Source organism: Loxodonta africana, chromosome 11 (genome assembly GCF_030014295.1).
Source record: "Loxodonta africana isolate mLoxAfr1 chromosome 11, mLoxAfr1.hap2, whole genome shotgun sequence".
In the NCBI taxonomy this organism is placed as follows: Eukaryota; Metazoa; Chordata; class Mammalia; order Proboscidea; family Elephantidae; genus Loxodonta; species Loxodonta africana.
In genome coordinates this window covers 25,956,646-25,977,140 of record NC_087352.1, presented here as the reverse complement: position 1 = coordinate 25,977,140, position 20,495 = coordinate 25,956,646, and the positions used below count along the sequence as shown (strand labels likewise).

At 42.6% G+C, this 20,495-nt stretch overlaps 1 protein-coding gene across 1 annotated transcript in view; it reads right to left on the bottom strand.

Moving 5' to 3' along the window:
* Nucleotides 1-13,000, bottom strand: part of ZNF71 (zinc finger protein 71) — a 36,338-nt gene extending 23,338 nt beyond the window's left edge. The window contains exons 1-2 of the mRNA XM_023543612.2: nucleotides 12,948-13,000; nucleotides 11,185-11,275 (exon numbers count right to left, since the gene is read on the bottom strand). Coding sequence (XP_023399380.1) covers nucleotides 11,185-11,217 — 33 coding nt within the window. The 5' untranslated portion in view covers nucleotides 11,218-11,275; nucleotides 12,948-13,000. The remainder of the gene's footprint in view (nucleotides 1-11,184; nucleotides 11,276-12,947) is intronic.
* Between the last annotated feature and the right edge of the window lie 7,495 nt (nucleotides 13,001-20,495).

Sequence of the window (20,495 nt, the reverse complement as noted above, 5' to 3'; positions counted from 1 at the left end):
GGACTGGCAGCGGGGGAACTGACCGCAGCTTCTCAGACAGCTCAAGCACGGGATGCAGACCTGACCCTCGGGGGCAATCTCTACCCAGCCAGCGCACATAGGCAACGTGCCCCTCGGGAATCTCAGATAAAACAGTCATCCCAAGCAAGATAAGTAACTTTGTCTATATTCTGGGGTGCTATTCTCTCCCGTTTTTCTAAACCCCCCCTTCCCAGGCTGCTTCATTAACATTGGAATTTCCTGAGCCAGAGGGAGAACTGCTCCACGGTTTTTCTTTTCCTTTTTTTTTTTGGTCTTTTCCTAACCCATTCTTCTGGCCTGAGAGAAGCAACCACAAAAAACCCAGGGACCAAAAATCCTTCTCTAATTTGGACTAAAAACACAGAACCAGGTCCAGCCAAGCATATGTGATCCACAGTCTCGGGCTTTCATCCCTACAGGGAATAAGGTGGCTATTATAATGCAAAGGCATTTCTGATAAGGATCTGACTGCATTTGTTTTAGCGGATTTACTGGAAAGACAAGTTTCCCAGGTCTGATATATCTGCGTATTCAACAGAGCCCTCACTGACCCACAACAGGGAACTCAGGGCTGAAGCTCCCCCCAGACCACCTAGCCTCCTGCCTTAGGGGTCTAAGGAGGGTGACACCTACCAATCAGTAGAGGTACTTGCATTGGGGGCCTAAGGTACAGCTGCAGAGCCCTCCCACCAAGGTGCTATAGGAAGAGAGACACATCTACCTCACTGACACTTGGGGGAAGCCCATCAGCATCCTGCCTCCCCCCCCCACCGGAGTGTGAACCCCAGCTGCTACTAGAATCTGGTGCACACAACTATCACCACTACTTCTCAAGGTGGATAGGTGACAGTGTGCATCACACACTTGATGACCCAAAATCAGATTCTACTCAAGAATAGTGAATGGACTCAGGCCTATATATCTGGTAACAGCCCAAACCAGCTGGTAATAGGTCATAAGTAAGCCAAGGGCTACAACAATCAAGACAGCACAATCTAGTAGCCCATCCACGTATACTGAAAGAAAACAAAACAAGATAAGACTCAGTGAGCAAACATAGAATAAATCACTACAATATCTTAGTGATGGCTCGGAGACAGCAGTCGATATCAAACCACATAAAGAAGCAGACCATGACTACTACTACAACCCCCCAAACAAAAGAATCAAAATCTTTCCCAAATGAAGATACAATCCTGGAATTATCAGATACAGAATATAAAAAACTAATTTACAGAATGCTTCAAGACATCAGGGATGACCTCAGGATTGAAATAAGGCAATCTGCAGAAAAAGCCAAGGAACACACTGATAAAACAGTTGAAGAACTTAAAAAGATTATTCAAGAACATAGTGGAAAAATTAATAAGCTGCAAGAATCCATAGAGAGACAGCATTCAGAAATCCAAAAGATTAACAATAAAATTACAGAATTAGACAACGCAATAGAAGTCAGAGGAGCAGACTCGAGCAATTAGAATGCAGAATGGGAAATCTGGAGGACCAGGGAATTAACACCAACATAGCTGAAAAAAAATCAGATAAAAGAATTTTTAAAAATGAAGAAACCCTAAGAATCATGTGGGACTCTATCAAGAAGGATAACTTGCGTGTGATTGGAATCCCAGAACAGGAACTGAAAATACAGACAGAATAGTTGAAGATCTGCTGACAGGAAACTTCCCTGACATCATGAAAGACGAAGGGATATCTATCCAAGATGCTCATCGAACCCCATTTAAGATTGATCCAAAAAGAAAAACACCAAGACATATTATCATCGAACTTGCCAAAATCAAAGATAAAGATAAAATTTTAAAAGCAGCCAGGGAGAAAAGAAAGGTTTCCTACAAGAGAGAATCAATAAGTTCAGACTACTGAGCAGAAACCATGCAGGCAAGAAGGCAATGGGATGACATATACAGAGCACTGAAGGAGAAAAACTGCCAGCCAAGGATCATATATCCAGCAAAACTCTCTCTCAAATATGAAGGCGAAATTAAGATATTTACAGATAAACGCAAGTTTAGAGAATTTGCAAAAACCAAACCAAAGCTACAAGAAATACTAAAGGAAATTGTTTGGGTAGAAAACCAATAATATCAGATACCATCACAACACAAGGTCACAGAACAGAACATCCTGATATCAACTCAAATAGGGAAATCACAAAAACAAATGAAGATTAATTAAAAAAAAAAATGCCCAAAACAGGGAATCATTGAAGTCAATATGTAAAAGATCACAATAATCAAAAAGAGGGACTAAATACAGGTGGCATAGAACTGCCATACGGAGAGGGATACAAGGCGATATAGAACAATACAAGTTAGGTTTTTACTTAGAAAAATCGGTGTAAATGTTAAGGTAACCACAAAGAGGTATAACAACTCCATAACTCAAAATAAAAACCAAGAAAAACGTAAAGACTCAGCAAACATAAAGTCAAATACTATGAAAATGAGGAACACACAAATTACAAAGAAAACGTCTCAGCACAAAAAAGTAAGTGGAAAAATGAAATTGTCAACAACACACATAAAAAGGCATCAAAATGACAGCACTAAACGCATACTTATCTATAATTACACTGAATGTAAATGGACTAAATGCACCAATAAAGAGACAGAGAGTCTCAGACTGGATAAAGAAACACGATCCGTCTATATGCTGCCTACAAGCGACACACCTTAGACTTAGAGACACAAACAAACTTAAACTCAAAGGATGGAAAAAAATATATCAAGCAAACAATAAGCAAAAAAGAGCAGGAGTAGCAATATTAATTTCTGACAAAATAGACTTTAAAGTTAAATCCACCACAAAGGATAAAGAAGGACACTACATAATGATTAAAGGGACAATGGACCAGGAGGATATAACCATATTAAATATTTATGCACCCAATGACAGGGCTGCAAGATACATAAATCAAATTTTAACAGAATTGAAAAGTGAGATAGACACCTCCACAATTACAGTAGGAGACTTCAACACACCACTTTCGGAGAAGGACAGGACATCCAGTAAGAAGCTCAATAGAGACACGGAAGACCTACTTACAACAATCAACCAACTTGACCTCATTGACTTATACAGAACTCTCCACCCAACTGCTGCAAAGTATACTTTTTTTTCTAGCGCACATGGAACATTCTCTAGAATAGACCACATATTAGGTCATAAAACAAACCTTTGCAGAGTCCAAAACATCGAAATATTACAAAGCATCTTCTCAGACCACAAGGTGATAAAACTAGAAATCAATAACAGAAAAACTAGGGAAAAGAAATCAAATACTTGGAAAATGAACAATACCCTCCTGAAAAAAGACTGGGTTATAGAAGACATCAAGGAGGGAATAAGGAAATTCATAGAATGCAACGAAAACGAAAATACTTCCTATCAAAACCTCTGGGACACAGAAAAAGCAGTGCTCAGAGGCCAATTTATATCGATAAATGCACACATACAAAAAGAAGAAAGAGCCAAAATCAGAGAACTGTCCCTACAACTTGAACAAATAGAAAGTGAGCAACAAAAGAATCCATCAGGCACCAGAAGAAATCAAATAATAAAAATTAGAGCTGAACTAAATGAATTAGAGAACAGAAGAACAATTGAAAGAATTAACAAAGCCAAAAGCTGGTTCTTTGAAAAAATTAACAAAATTGATAAACCATTGGCCAGACTGACTAAAGAAATACAGGAAAGGAAACAAATAACCCGAATAAGAAACGAGATGGGCCACATCACAACAGACCTAACTGAAATTAAAAGAATCATATCAGATTATTATGAAAAATTGTACTCTAACAAATTTGCAAACCTAGAAGAAATGGATGAATTCCTAGAAAAACACTACCTACCTAATCTAACACAATCAGAAGTAGAACAACTAAATAGACCCATAACAAAAAAAGAGATTGAAACGGTAATCAAAAAACTCCCAACAAAAAAAAGCCCTGGCCCAGATGGCTTTACTGCAGAGTTCTACCAAACTTTCAGAGAAGAGTTAACACCACTACTACTAAAGGTATTTCAAAGCATAGAAAATGACGGAATACTACCTAACTCATTCTATGAAGCCACCATTTCCCTAATATCAAAACCAGGAAAAGACATCACAAAAAAAGAAAATTACAGACCTATATCCCTCATGAACATAGATGCAAAACTCCTCAACAAAATTCTAGCCAATAGAATTCAACAACATATCAAAAAATTAATCCACCACGACCAAGTGGGATTTATACCAGGTATGCAAGGCTGGTTTAATGTTAGAAAAACCATTAATGTAATCCACCATATACATAAAACAAAAGACAAAAACCACATGATCTTATCAATTGATGCAGAAAAGGCATTTGACAAAGTCCAACACCCATTTATGATAAAAACTCTTACCAAAATAGGAATTGAAGGAAAATTCCTCAAGATAATAAAGGGCATCTATGCAAAGCCAACAGCCAATATCACTCTAAATGGAGAGAACCTGAAAGCATTTCCCTTGAGAACGGGAACCAGACAAGGATGCCCCTTATCACCGCTCTTATTCAACATTGTGCTAGAGGTCCTAGCCAGAGCAATTAGGTTAGACAAAGAAATAAAGGGCATCCGGATTGGCAAGGAGGAAGTAAAACTATCTCTATTTGCAGATGACATGATCTTATACACAGAAAACCCTAAGGAATCCTCCAGAAAACTACTGAAACTAATAGAAGAGTTTGGCAGAGTCTCAGGTTATAAGATAAACATACAAAAATCGCTTGGATTCCTCTACATCAACAAAAAGAACATCGAAGAGGAAATCACCAAATCAATACCATTCACAGTAGCCCCCAAGAAGATAAAATACTTAGGAATGAATCTTACCAAAGATGTAAAAGACCTATACAAAGAAAAATACAAAGTACTACTACAAGAAACTACAAAGGACCTACTTAAGTGGAAAAACATACCTTGCTCATGGATAGGAAGACTTAACATAGTAAAAATGTCTATTCTACCAAAAGCCATCTATACATACAATGCACTTCCGATCCAAATTCCAATGACATTTTTTAATGTGATGGAGAAACAAATCACCAACTTCATATGGAAGGGAAAGAAGCCTCGGATAAGTAAAGCATTACTGAAAAAGAAGAAGAAAGTGGGAGGCCTCACTCTACCTGATTTCAGAACCTATTATACAGCCACAGTAGTCAAAACAGCCTGGTACTGGTACAACAACAGGCACATAGACCAATGGAACAGAATTGAGAACCCAGATATAAATCCATCCACATATGAGCAGCTGATATTTGACAAAGGCCCAGTGTCAGTTAATTGGGGAAAAGATAGTCTTTTTAACAAATGGTACTGGCATAACTGGATATCCAATTGCAAAAAAATGAAACAGGACCCATACCTCACACCATGCACAAAAACTAACTCCAAGTGGATCAAAGACCTAAACATAAAGACTAAAATGATAAAGATCATGGAAGAAAAAATAGGGACGACCTTAGGAGCCCTAATACATGGCATAAACAGAACGCATTACCAAAAACGACAAAGAGAAACCAGATAACTGGGAGCTCCTAAAAATCAAACACCTATGCTCATCTAAAGACTTCACCAAAAGAGTAGAAAGACCACCTACAGACTGGGAAAGAATTTTCAGCTATGACATCTCCAACCAGCGCCTGATCTCTAAAATCTATATGATTCTGTCAAAACTCAACCACAAAAAGACAAACAACCCAATCAAGAAGTGGGCGAAGGATATGAACACGCACTTCACTAAAGAGGATATTCAGGCAGCTAACAGATACATGAGAAAATGCTCTCGATCATTAGCCATTAGAGAAATGCAAATTAAAACTACGATGAGATTCCATCTCACTCCAACAAGGCTGGCATTAATCCAAAAAACACAAAATAATAAATGTTGGAGAGGCTGCAGAGAGATTGGAACTCTTATACACTGCTGGTGGGAATATAAAATGGTACAGCCACTTTGGAAATCTATCTGGCGTTATCTTAAACAGTTAGAAATAGAACTACCATACAACCCAGAAATCCCACTCCTCGGAATATACCCTCGAGAAACAAGAGCCTTCACACAAACAGATATATGCACACCCATGTTTATTGCAGCTCTGTTTACAATAGCAAAAAGCTGGAAGCAACCAAGGTGTCCATCAACGGATGAATGGTTAAATAAATTGTGGTATATTCACACAATGGAATACTACGCATCGATAAGGAACAGTGATGAATCTGTGAAACATTTCATAACATGGAGGAACCTGGAAGGCATTATGCTGAGCGAAATTAGTCAGAGGCAAAAGGGCAAATATTGTATAAGACCACTATTACAAGATCTTGAGAAACAGTATAAACTGAGAAGAACACATACTTTTGTGGTTACGAGGCAGGGGGAGGGAGGGTGGGAAAGGGTTTTTTACTGATTAGTTAGTAGATAAGAACTGCTTTAGGTGAAGGGAAGGACAATACTCAATACATGGAAGGTCAGCTCAACTGGACTGGACCAAAAGGAAAGAAGTTTCTGGGATAAACTGAATGCTTCAAAGGTCAGTGGAGCAAGGGCGGGGGTTTGGGGACCATGGTTTAAGGGGACTTCTAAGTCAATTGGCAAAATAATTCTATCATGAAAACATTCTGCATCCCACTTTGAAATGTGGCGTCTGGGGTCTTAAATGCTAACAAGCGGCCATCTAAGATGCATCAATTGGTCTCAACCCACCTGGAGCAAAGGAGAATGAAGAACACCAAGGTCACATGATAACTAAGAGCCCAAGAGACAGAAAGGGCCACATGAACCAGAGACCTACATCATCCTGAGACCAGAAGAACTAGTTGGTGCCCAGCCACAACCGATGACTGCCCTGACAGGGAGCACAACAGAGAATTCCTGAGGGAGCAGGAGATCAGTGGGATGCAGACCCCAAATTCTCATAAAAAGACCATACTTAATGGTCTGACTGAGACTAGAGGAATCCCAGTGGTCATGGTCCCCAAACCTTGTGTTGGCACAGGACAGGAACCATTCCCAAAGACAACTCATCAGACATGGAAGGGACTGGACAGTGGGTAGGAGAGAGATGCTGATGAAGCGTGAGCTATTTGTATCAGGTGGACACTTGAGACTGTGTTGGCATCTCCTGTCTGGAAGGGGGATGGGAGGATAGAGAGAGTTGGAACCTGGCAAAATTGTCACAAAAGGAGAGACTGGAAGGGCTGTCACATTAGGGGGAGAGCAAGTGGGAGTACGGAGTAAGGCGTATATAAACTTATATGTGACAGTTTGACTTGATTTGTAAACGTTCACTTGAAGCCCAATAAAAAAAAAAAGCAAAACAACCAAAAATATCCTGAAATAAAAACAATTGACAAAACCTTCTAAATAATATAGGTAAAAATCGAGACAACGATCACAGACAAGTTAAAAATGAAGATATACGGTGCAGCTGCTTTGGAAAAGTTTGGCAGTTCCTCAAGTGGTTAAACATAAAACTACCACAAAAAACCAAAAACCAAACCCATTGCCCTCAAGTCGATTATGACTCACAGCGACCCTACAGGACAGAGTAGAACTGCCCCATAGGGTTTCCAAGGCTGTAATCTTTATGGAAGGAGCCCTGGTGGCACAGTGGTTAAGTGCTCAGCTGCTAACCGAAAGGTCAGCAATTCAGACCCACCAGCTGCTCCATGGGAGAAAGATGTGGCAGCCTACTTCCATAAACATTGAAACCAAAACCAAACCCACTGTCATCGAGTCATTTCCTACTCATATCAACAGAGCAGAACTACTCCCTAGGGTTTCCAAGGCTGTAATTTGTGTATGACTCCATGTATATGAAATGTCCAGAACAGACAAATCTACAGAGACAAAAAGTTAGTGGTTGCCAGGGGCTGGGGGCAGGAGGGAATGGGGAGGGACTGCTTTATGGGCCTAGGGCTCCATTCCCAGGTAACAACGAACATGTTCTGAAATTGACTGTGGTGATGGCTGCACAATTTATGAATATATTAGGAAACAGTGAATTGTATACTTTATGGTGTGAGAAATGTATCTCAATAAAGCTGGAAAGAGAAAAGAAGTCCCCGTGCATGCCACAACATGGATGTGGATGAGCCTTGAAAACATCATGCTGAGCGAATAAGTTAGCTGCAAAGGGCCAAATATTGTATGATCTCGTTTACATGGAATAAGTTAATGTATAGGAAACAAAGATTAGTGGTTACCAGGGGTGGGAGGGAGGGGGAAAGGGGGAGTTTTTGCTTAGAGGGCATTGAGTTTATGTTGATGGTGGTGGAATGATTTGGAAAAGGATATCAAGAACGGGTGCACAACTTGAAGAATGTAATCAATGTTACTGAATTGTACACACAGAAATTATGGAGATGGCGTATGATTTGTTATGTACATTTTCACCACAATAAAAAAAAAGATGATAAATGGATAAAAAGGAAGAAAATATAGGTGATATCTGACCTCTGGATGGAGAAACCACTTCACAGCATAAAGGCAATGGAAGACACCGCAGAGAGAGAGACCAGCAGATTTGATTTAAAAATATTAAAGGTTCTTGTACTTAAAAAAATATATATAAATAAATAAATTCAGAAACAAAAAGCAAACTGGGGAAAAATATTTGCCACGAATCTTTCCATATACACACATATACACTTCTCTAAAATCTTTAAGCATACTCAGATTCCTGTAAACTGGTAAAGTGTAAGATAATCTGCCCACTTACAGAAATGGTTAACAGACATTTTCTAAAAACTGGGACTCACTAATAACATGAACAGTGCTACTCAGAAGGAGACCATGAGACGCCCTTTGTCACCTGTCCCACATGCAAGATTTGAAAAGGCAGAATAAATACCGAACTCTGGTCAGCATAAGCTAGCATAAGCCCTCTCATGCACATTGGTAGGAATACGTACTGCCGTAACCACTTTGGAAACTAATATGAAGACTTATGAAATTGGAAAGTTATATGAAGGTATATGAAAATATCAAAAATGTTTTGTTTCTCAAAAACATCCAAGCCAGTGTTCCTTGTTAAGCAATCACTCCTGAAGAAATCAATAATAATATACAAGGAAAGATTTATGTCAACTTGTCCTTGTGACATTATTTATAGCAACAAATAACCGGAAACAGTCTAAGCATCCAACAGTAAGGGAACCATCAAGTAAACCAGGGTACAGCCACTTGATAACATTTTGAGCAGCCACCAAAATGGATGTTATGAAGGAGTTTTCAGTGGTGTACAGCAATGTTTGGTGTCTTAGTTGTCTAGTGCTGCTATAACAGAAATACGACAAGTGGGTGGCTTTAACAAACATATTTTCTCAGTTTAGGAGGCCCAGAAGTGCGAATTTAGGGTGCTGGCTCTCGGGGAAGGTTTTCTGTCTGCACTGGCTCTGGGGGAAGGTCTTTGTCTCTTCAGCTTCTATTCCTTGGCTCCTTGCTGATCTTCATATGGCATGGCCTCTAACATCCCCCATCTCTGCTTTCTCGCTTGCTTATTTAATCTCTTTTATATCTCAAAAGAGGTTGACTTAAGACATACCCTACACTAATACTGCCTCATTAACATAACAAAGAAAACCCGTTCCCAAAGGGGATTATAACCACAGGTATAGGTCGGATTTACAACACATCATTTTGGGGGACACAATTCAATCCATAACACTTAGAATGAAAAGCTTTGAAGAAAAAGCAGATATTCAAAATTGCTAAGCTGGTGTGATTCTTATTTTTTAGAATATTCATCAAAGGAGGCAAAGACACTCAAATATTCAAGAGTGGTTGTCTTCTCAGGAAAGACCAGGGGTGAATTTTATTCTTGTAGAAATATCTTTCTAGATTTTTCAAGTTTTTTGTAATGATCATGCATTTTCTTACCTATCAGGAATTTCCTTTTACATTATTTTCCGCGCTGAAAAATGATTTTAAGAAATCAAACTCACCAATCTTGGATGAACATTTACATACACTGATTATGCAGCCAAAACAAGTGACGTTTGTCAAGTTTTCAAGGGCAGGAGAAAGTCCCTACTGTGTAATATTAATGATAAAACTCAAGATTCAAATGGCAGAGGCAAACTCGGTCAATTTTTTAGAATTCTATATAAATATATATATAAAGTATATGTAAATGCATATAAAAGTAAATGGAAACACAAACTCTGTATATGGTTATCTTTGAGTAGAGACTATAAACCAAAAACAAAAAAGAAAGAAACCAGTTGCTGTTTAGTCAATTCCCTGAGTGATACAGTTAATGTTCTCGGCTACAATTGAAAGGTTGAAGGTTTGAGTCCACCCAGAGGCACCTTGGAAGAAAGGCCTGGTGATCTATTTCTGAAAAATCAGCCACTGAAAACCCAGTGGAGCACAGTTCACCTCTGACACACATGCGGGTGCCATAAGTCAGAACATCCTCGACAGCAACTGGTTTTTAGAGAGACTACAGGTGAGTTTTATTGTCTTACCTCTAGTTTGCTGGATGTTCCTAGTTTTCTATAATGAGTACTTTATATATTATTTTTATTATGAAGTATTTCTGGCATAAAAGTAAGTTTAGAGAGATATACAACAAACAGCCATATACCCATCACCCAGCTTAAGACGTTGTGTGCTGTCAAGGTGATTCCAACTCACAACCCTACGTGACAGAGCAAAACTGCCACAGAGGGTTTCCTAGGCTGTAATCTTTACGAGGGCAGACTGCCAGGTCTTTTCTCCTGCAGAGACGCTGGCTGGGTTCGAACCTTTTGGTTAGCAGCTGAACGCTTAACTATTTAAGGGCTATTTACTGCTGTCTGCCCATTTCTAAAGATCACATCGGCATCGTACTCCCCAAGTCCTTCTGCACCGGCCTTTTTTACTCTTGGTGTCACATGTCTAAACCATCATTTTCTGGGTGGTGACCTGCATCCCCTGAGAGCTCTGAGGGCATGACTGGTCATGCCTGAGCTGCTCTGTCCTTCACAGTTGAGCTCATAGCCAGTATCAGGGTGGTCAAAGGGTGAGGACAGAAAACAAAGCCCCTGGAGGGCGCTAGGGTGGGCAGAAGCCCCTAACGCTCTGCCTTCCAGCCCAGGCCAGAGAGGAGGCATGGGGACGACATGACTCACCAGGGCCTCATCCGTCAGCAGCTGGGTGGCCATCCCTCGGCTGCCCACGGTGATTGGAGGATGGGTGGACAGGCTTGCGGGGCCGAGACAACTGGGGATGGGGGCGACAGAGGGAGGGACAGTGAGAGACCAGGCCTTTCAGATAGCACAGACACACACATACATATTAACAGCAAATACTTATGGTGATTATTACACGCCAAGACTTGACAAATGTACCTCATGTAATCCTCCTAACAACCCTAGGAGGAGCCCTGATGGCACAATGATTAAGTGCTCAGCTAACTGTAAGGTTGGCGGTTCAAACCCACCCAGCAGCTTCGTGGGAGACAAAGACCTGGCAACCTGCTCCCATAAAGATTACAGCCTAGGAAACCCTATGGATGCAGTTCTACTCTGTCAAACATGGTCACTATGAGTAGTAATTGACTGGACGGCAACGGCTTTTGTTTTGGTTTTGAGGGTGGTGCAGTTAACACACTCAACTGCTAACCGAAAGGCTAGAGGTTCAAATCCACCCAGAGGCACCTTAGAAGAAAGGCCTGGTGATCTACTTCTGAAAAATCAGCTATTGAAAACCCTATGGAATGCAGTTCTATTCTGACACGTGTAGGGTAGCCATGAGTACTAGTCAACTCATTGGCAACTCATTATGGGAGGCAGGAGAGGAAAATAGCTTCCCTTGGCCCCCCATCCTGTCCTCCACACACTTCCTGCCCTCCTAGGCCAACATTCCCTCCAGAACCTTCTCTGAGCCAGATGTAGCTCTGAGGAAAGACTGATCTGGGGAGAGGTGCTGGGCGTAGCTGGGGGTTCTAGGAGGTCCCCAGGCTTACAGAGGTGGGGGAAAGAAGGAAGGCAGCTCTGCCAGGCCTACCAGCCCAGGTGTACTGAGTCACACACATTGTGGACGGGGCATACCCAGACGCACCCACATACTTAGACCCACTTAAAAGTCCTGCACAAACACCCAAAACAGAAACACAGACATACAGAGACAGGCAAAGATACGGACAGAGGTGAGTCTCTGGAGAGACACACCCACACCCAGAGGCTACCCAGACACACCTACACACAAACGTGCACTGGCAGATAACACACATTTAGACAGACAAAAAGACAGCCCAAGTCATAGTCCAAGGCCAGCACACGCAGCCACGCATACACAGACTTGCTCTCCTCCCGGGACCATGACTGTCAATAACAGCTTCGTCTCTCCACTCCGCTCCCTAAGCCTGAACACCTTCTCCTTAGGTCAACGCACCCTTCACCTTAGGACCGCAAACCTTCCTTACTCAGCCTGCAAGCCCTCTCTCCAGGGGTGCACACCTGCGCCCAACCAGCACGCCCCCTCCCCTCTTCCCTGCCCGCGCGCCCCTCACCCCGTCCCCGCACACCCCCTCTCCCCACTCCCCGGCCTTACACGCCCCCGTCTCCCCTCTCCCGGACCCCACACGCCCCCTCTCCCCTCTCCCCGGCCCGTCACGTCTCCTCCCCTCACTCCGGCCCCGCACGCCACCACTGCCCTCACCCCGGCCCCACACGCCCCCTCTCTCTTCACCCATGTCCCGCACGTCCCCTCCCCTCACCCCAGTCCCGCACGCCCCCTCCTCCTACCGCGGCCCCGCACGCCCCTCTCGGGGACCACACGCCGTCTCCCCGGCCCGCCCCCGCCCAAGCAAAGGCCAGGTCTGGCACTGATCAAGAGCGGGGAAGGGGAGACGTCCCTCCTCTCCTCGCCCCAACCCCGCGCGCAGACTCACCCCGGCCGCTCTGTCAGGACAATGACCGGCGCCGGATAGGCCCGCCCGGCCGCAGTGCGCCTGCGCGGACAGAGCCGGACTACAGCTCCCAGAAGCCCGCGCGCCGCCTCCTCCCTCAGGCCCCTCCCGCCGAACGGAGACCAAAGCGAGGCCCGCCGCGTGTCAATAGCCCTGTGGTCTCCGAGGCAACGCAGCCAAGGGGGCGGGATGTGTGTAGGAAGAAAACTGAGGAGGAAGAATCGGCGGGGAGGAGTGGGGAGGGAGGATGACTGGGGAGGAAGGCAGAGAAGGAAGAGTGGGAAAAAGAATGTAGAGGAGAGACGGGAGGGAGGAGGGTCGCGAGAGGGAGGAAGAAGAAGAAGGGAATGTGCGGCGGGGAGAGAGAACGAGGGGAGGAGGAGAGGGATGAGGAAGGAGGAAACTGGGGAGGAGGGACGGAGAATGAGGGGTGGGGAGAAGGATGTGGCGGGGGGAGTGTCAGGAGACCGAAGGATGGGAAGAGAAGAGGGTTGGGGTGGGATTGAGAGAAGCAGGTAGAAGAGATGGGAGGAGACAGAAGAAGGGAGGCGAAAATGAACGAGGGAAGAGGAGAAGGAAGGATGGGGAAGGAGGGACTGGGAGAGATTAAGGGTAGGAGTGAGAAGAGAATGAGCGAGGAGGGACACACAGAAGGGTGCTGAGAGGGGAGGAAGGATAGGGAAAAGAGAAAGAATGGGAAGGGCAGGAGGGCTGGGGCGGAAGGATGGGGAGGGAGGGAAAAGAAGAGGGGAGGGAGGAGAAGCAGGGAAGGAGGAGGGAGAAAACAGATAAAGGAGAAAGAGGAGGGATGGGAAGGGAAGAGAGATGAGAAAAAGGATAAGGAGTAGAAAGGGTTGGGAGAAGGGAGGAAGGAAAAAGAATGAAGAAGGGAAGGAGGGGTGGGAGAGGGGAAGAACAGGTTGGAAGAGGGATGATGTGAAAAGAACTAGAGAGGATGGGAAAGGAGGAGGGTATAGGTGGGAAGAGAAAAGAAAGAAGAGGGTTAAGGAAGAAAGAGGAACGGGGAGGAGGAGCAGGAAAGAATTGCTAAGGGGAAAGAAAGAGGAAAACAAAAAAGGAATGGAAGAAGGGACTGTTCAGGGAGGATACCACCTGGTTAAGGGCCTGATGAGTCCTTTGTTCTGTGTGTGCGTGTGTATCACGTGGCACCTGGCCAACCCCACCACTATATCTCTTCCTGGTAGGGAGAGAACAGGGTCTTTCACTTGCAGCATGAGAGGGATGTGTGCTGCCCAGAATCAGGTATCCCTGTGGGGCCTGACCTGATGGTCATGGGGGACCTATGCCCACTATTGAAGCTGATCTTACTCTGCTTCTCTTCCTTGAAAGTAAACACTGTTCCATCCAGTGCCTATGTGTGAATCCTACCTTTCTTGGAGGCCTCTGACCCTGCTTGACAATTACCACCTCAAAAAGAAAGCCCACACCCTTTAGTCCTAACTCTCCAACCAAATATATATCAGATCAAGAAGCCCTGGTGGTGCAGCAGTTAAGCGCTCAGCTGCTAACCAAAAGGTCAGCGGTTTGATCCCACCAGTGGTACCACAGATGTGGCAGTCTGCTTCCATAATGATATACAGCCTTGGAAACCCTATGGGGCAGTTCTACTCTGTCCTTTAGGGTTCCTATGAGTTGGAATCAACAGCAATGGGTTTGGTTTTTTGGTTTACATATGATATGTCATCTGAAAATCTATGTCCCTCGGTGGTGCAAAGGCACTCCACTACTAACCTAAAGGTTGGTGGTTTGAACCCACCTAGTGGCAGCACCATGGAAGAAAGCCCTGGCATTCTGCTTCTGTAAAGATTACAGCCAAGAAAACCATACGGAGCTCAGCTCTGTGGCACACAGAATTGCCATGAGTAGGGATGACTCCATGGCAATGGGTTTGGTTTTCTTGGTTCATCTGAAAATAGAGATAGTTATTTTTTTTTCCAATCTGGATGACTTTTTCTTTTCCTTTTCTTTCCCTGATTGCTCTGGCTAGAGCCTCCAGTACAGTGTTGAACAGAAGTGGCCACAGCAGGCATCCTTGTCTTGTTCCTGATCTTAGGGGGCAAACACTCGGTATTTCACCATTAAGTATGCTAGCTGTGGTTTTTTTGTAGATACCCTTTAACAAGTTGAGAAGTTCTCTTCTATTCCTAGTTTCTTCAGTGTTCTTATCATGAAACAGTGTTTGATACTCTTAAATGTTCTTGTGATGTCTTCGTCTGGGTTGGTATCAGAATAATATATAGCTTTAAATTTTACATTTAGATCTGTGTTCCATTTTGAGTTAATTTTTGTGTGACAGTACAGATCAAAGTTCACTTTTTCTGAAAATCTAATTGTTCCAGCATCATTTATTATATTCTTTTTTCCACTTCATTGTCTTTGCACTATTATCAAAATCAATTGTCCATATATTTGTAGGTTTATTTCTGGACTGTATTCTGTTCCATTGGTCTCTCTGTACTCCAGTACCACACTATTTTATTACTATATCTTTAAAATACTTCTTGAAGTCAAATCATGTTAGCCCTCCAACTTTCCTCTTCTTTTACAAAGCTGTTTTGTCTATTTTGGGAGTTGTAAATTTCCATTTATATTTTAGAATCCGCTTGCCAATTTTTATCAAAAAAAGCCTGATGGGATTTTTATTAGAGTTTCATTGAATCTCATATTAGTCTCCCATTACTACATTGCAAATTACAAGAAACTTAGTGGCTTAAAACAAACCAAATTTATTATCTCAGTTTCTGTGGTTCAGGAATCCAGGGACAGTTTACCTGGGTCCTCTGCTCAGGGTCTCACCAGGTTGAAGTTACGCTGTTGGCTGGGGCTGTGATCTGACTGGAGTCTTCCAAGCCCTCTGGTTGCAATTGTAGGACTGAGATCTCCACTTTCGTGCTGGCTGTCAACTGGGGGCTGTTCTCAGCTCCTACAAGTTGCCTGCTGTTACCTCCCATGTGGCTGTCTTTACAACATGGCAGTTGGCTCCGACAAGGCCAACAGGAGAGTGTTGCACTCATGCTTTGAATCTCTACCTTCAGAAACGGCCCTTTTAAGAGCTCACCTGCTCAGGTGAGGTCCCCTCTCCCAGGATAATCTCCCTTTGGTAAACACAAAATCAACTGGTTAGGTACCTTAATCACATCTGCAAAATATCTTACATCATATAATGTAAAATTGTCATCATGGGAGTGATATTGCATCATATTCACAAGTCCTGCTCACACTCAAGGGAATTATATAGGGCGTGTACACCAGGAAGCAGAAATCCTGGAAGGAAAGGCATCTTGGAACTCGGCTTACCACGAATCTATACATCACTTTAGGAGAATTAATATATTAACAATATTGAGTCCTCCAGCCTATGGACTGGGTATACCTCCCCATTTATACAGATTTTCCTTAATTTCTCTCAACAATATTTTATAGTTTCAGTGTACAGTGTACTGGAAACAACTGATGTGTCTATCAATTAGTGAACAGATAAACAACAGTAGTATATCCATACAATGGAATACTACTCAGCAGTTGAAAGGAATGCCCTATTAATACATGCTAAACTCGACGGCACTGGGTTTACTGGGTAAACTAAAGGGGAAGCTCAAGAAGACAAAGTATTTTAATGACATATGCAAAGACCTGGAATTAGAAAACCAAAAGGGAAGACCATGTTCAGCATTTCTCAAGCTGAAAGAACTAAAGAAAAAATTCAAGCCTTGAGTTACAATAGTGAAGGATTCTATGGGCAAAATACTGAACAACGCAGGAAGCTCCAAAAGAAGATGGAAGGAATACACACAGTCACTGTTCCAAAAAGAATTGGTCGACGGTCAGTCATTTCAGGAGGCAGCATATGATCAAGAACCGATGATACTGAAGGAAGAAGTCCAAGCTGCACTGAAGACACTGGTGGAAAAACAAGGCTCCAGTAATTAAAGGAATACCAACTGAGATGATTCAATAAACAGATGCAGGTCTGGAAGTGCTCACTTGTCTATGCCAAGAAATTTGGAAGACAGCTACCTGGCCAACCGACTGGAAGAGATCAATATGCCTATTCCAAAGACAGGTGATCAGACAGAATGCAGAAATTATAGAACAATATCATTAATATCACACACAAGTAAAATTTTGCTGAAGATCATTCAAAAGTGGTTGCAGCAGTACATGGAGAGGGAACTGCCAGAAATTCAAGCCAGATTCAGAAGAGGATATGGAACCAGGGATATCATTGCTGATGTCAGATAGATCTCGGGTGAAAGCAGAGAATACCAGAAAGATGTTTACCTGTGTTTTATTGGCTATGCAAAGGCATTTGACTGTGTGGATCATAACAAATTATGGATAACATTGCAAAGAACGGGAATTGCAGAATACTTAATTGTGCTCATGAAGAATCTGTACATAGACCAAGAGGCAGTCATTTGAACAGAACACGGGGATACTGCCTGGTTTAAAGTCAGGAAAGGTGTGCGACAGGTTTGAATCCTTTCACTATACTCATTCAGTCTGTATGTTGAGCAAATAATCTGAGAAGCTGGACTCTATTAAGAAGAACAAAGCATCAGGATTGGAGGAAGACTCATTAACAACCTGACTTATGGATGACACAACCTTGCTTGCTGAAAGTGAAAAGGACTTGAAGCACTTAATAATGAAGATCAAAGATTACAGACTTCAATATGGATTACACCTCAACATAAAGAAAAGAAAAATCCTCACAACTGGACCAATAAGCAACATCATGATAAATGGAGAAAAGATTGATATTGTCAAGGATTTCATTTATTTGGCTCCATAATCAACACCCATAGAAGCAGCAGTCAACAATAAAGCAGTGTTTTGTTTTGTTTTGTTTATTACATTGGGCAATGTGCTCCAAAAGACCTCTTTAAAGTGTTAAAAAGCAAAGATGTCACTTTAAGGACTAAGATGAGCCTGGCCCAAGACATGGTGTTTTCAATCACCTCATATGCATATGAAAGCTGGGAAATGAATAAGGAAGACTGAAGAAGAATTGATGCCTTTGAATTATGGTGTTGGCAAAGAATATTGAATATACCATGGACTGCCAGAAGAACGAAAAAATCTGTTGTGGAAGAAGTACAGCCAGAATGCTCCTTAGAAGCGACGGTGGTGAGATATCATCTCACATACTTTGGACATGTTATCAGGAGGGACCAATCCCTGAAGAAGGAATAATGCTTGGTAAAGTAGTTTTCAGGTGCCGTTGTGTCAGTTCCAACTCATAGTTACCCTATGTACAACAGAACAAAACACTGCCCAGTCCTGCAACATTCTCACAAACGTTATGCTTGAGACCACTGTTGCAGCCACTGTGTCAATCCATATGGTTGAGGTTCTTTCTCTTTTTTGCTGAGCCTTGTTTTTTGCCAATGCTTTCAGTGCACCTTGGACTTCTTCCTTCAGTACCATCGGTTCTTGATCATATGCTACCTCCTGAAATGGATGAATGTCAACCAATTCTTTCTACTACAGTAACTTTGTGTATTCCTTCCATCTTTTTTTTTTTTTAACTTTTACTAAGCTTCAAGTGAACGTTTACAAATCCAGTCTGTCACATATAAGTTTACATACATCTTACTCCGTACTCCCACTTGCTCTCCCCCTCTTGAGTCAGCCCTTTCAGTCTCTCCTTTCGTGACAATTTTGCCAGCTTCCCTCTCTCTCTATCCTCCCATCCCCCCTCCAGACAAGAGATGCCAACACAATCTCAAGTGTCCACCTGATATAATTAGCTCACTCTTCATCAGCCTCTCTCTCCCACCCACTGACCAGTCCCTTTCATGTCTGATGAGTTGTCGTCGGGGATGGTTCCTGTCCTGTGCCAAAAGAAGGTCGGGGGACCATGGCCGCCGGGATTCCTCTAGTCTCAGTCAGACCATTAAGTATGGTCTTTTTATGAGAATTTGGGGTCTGCATCCCACTGATCTCCTGCTCCCTCAGGAGTTCTCTGTTGTGCTCCCTGTCAGGGCAGTCATCGATTGTGGCCGGGCACCCACTACTTCTTCTGGTCTCAGGATGATGTAGGTCTCTGGTTCATGTGGCCCTTTCTGTCTCTTGGGCTCTTAGTTGTCGTGTGACCTTGGTGTTCTTCATTCTCCTTTGCTCCAGGTGGGTTGAGACCAATTGATGCATCTTAGATGGCCGCTTGTTAGCATTTAAGACCCCAGACGCCACATTTCAAAGTGGGATGCAGAATGTTTTCATAATAGAATTATTTTGCCAATTGACTTAGAAGTCCCCTTAAACCATGGTCCCCAGACCCCCACCCTTGCTCCGCTGACTTTTGAAGCATTCATTTTATCCCGGAAACTTCTTTGCTTTTGTTCCAGTCCAATTGAGCTGACCTTCCATGTATTGAGTATTGTCCTTCCCTTCACCTAAAGCAATTCTTATCTACTGATTAATCAATAAAAAAACCCTCTCCCTCCCTCCCTCCCTCCCCACTTCGTAACCACAAAAGTATGTGTTCTTCTCAGTTTTTACTATTTCTCAAGATCTTATAATAGTGGTCTTATACAATATTTGTCCTTTTGCCTCTGACTAATTTCGCTCAGCATAATGCCTTCCAGGTTCCTCCATGTTATGAAATGTTTCAGAGATTCGTCACTGTTCTTTATCGATGCGTAGTATTCCATTGTGTGAATATACCACAATTTATTTATCCATTCATCCGTTGATGGACACCTTGGTTGCTTCCAGCTTTTTGCTATTGTAAACAGAGCTGCAATAAACATGGGTGTGCATATATCTGTTTGTGTGAAGGCTCTTGTTTCTCTAGGGTATATTCCGAGGAGTGGGATTTCTGGGTTGTATGGTAGTTCTATTTCTAACTGTTTAAGATAACGCCAGATAGATTTCCAAAGTGGTTGTACCAGTTTACATTCCCACCAGCAGTGTGTAAGAGTTTCAATCTCTCCGCAGCCTCTCCAACATTTATTATTTTGTGTTTTTTGGATTAATGCCAGCCTTGTTGGTGTGAGATGGAATCTCATCGTAGTTTTAATTTGCATTTCTCTAATGGCTAATGATTGAGAGCATTTTCTCATGTATCTGTTGGCTGCCTGAATATCTTCTTTAGTGAAATGTGTGTTCATATCCTTTGCCCACTTCTTGATTGGGTTGTTTGTCTTTTTGTGGTTGAGTTTTGACAGAATCATGTAAATTTTAGAGATCAGGCGCTGGTCGGGGATGTCATAGCTGAAAAATTCTTTCCCAGTCTGTAGGTGGTCTTTTTACTCTTTTGGTGAAGTCTTTAGATGAGCATAGGTGTTTGATTTTTAGGAGCTCCCAGTTATCGGGTTTCTCTTCATCATTTTTGGTAATGTTTTGTATTCTGTTTATACCTTGTATTAGGGCTCCTAGGGTTGTCCCAATTTTTTCTTCCATGATCTTTATCGTTTTAGTCTTTATGTTTAGGTCTTTGATCCACTTGGAGTTAGTTTTTGTGCATGGTGTGAGGTATGGGTCCTGTTTCATTTTTTTGCAAAT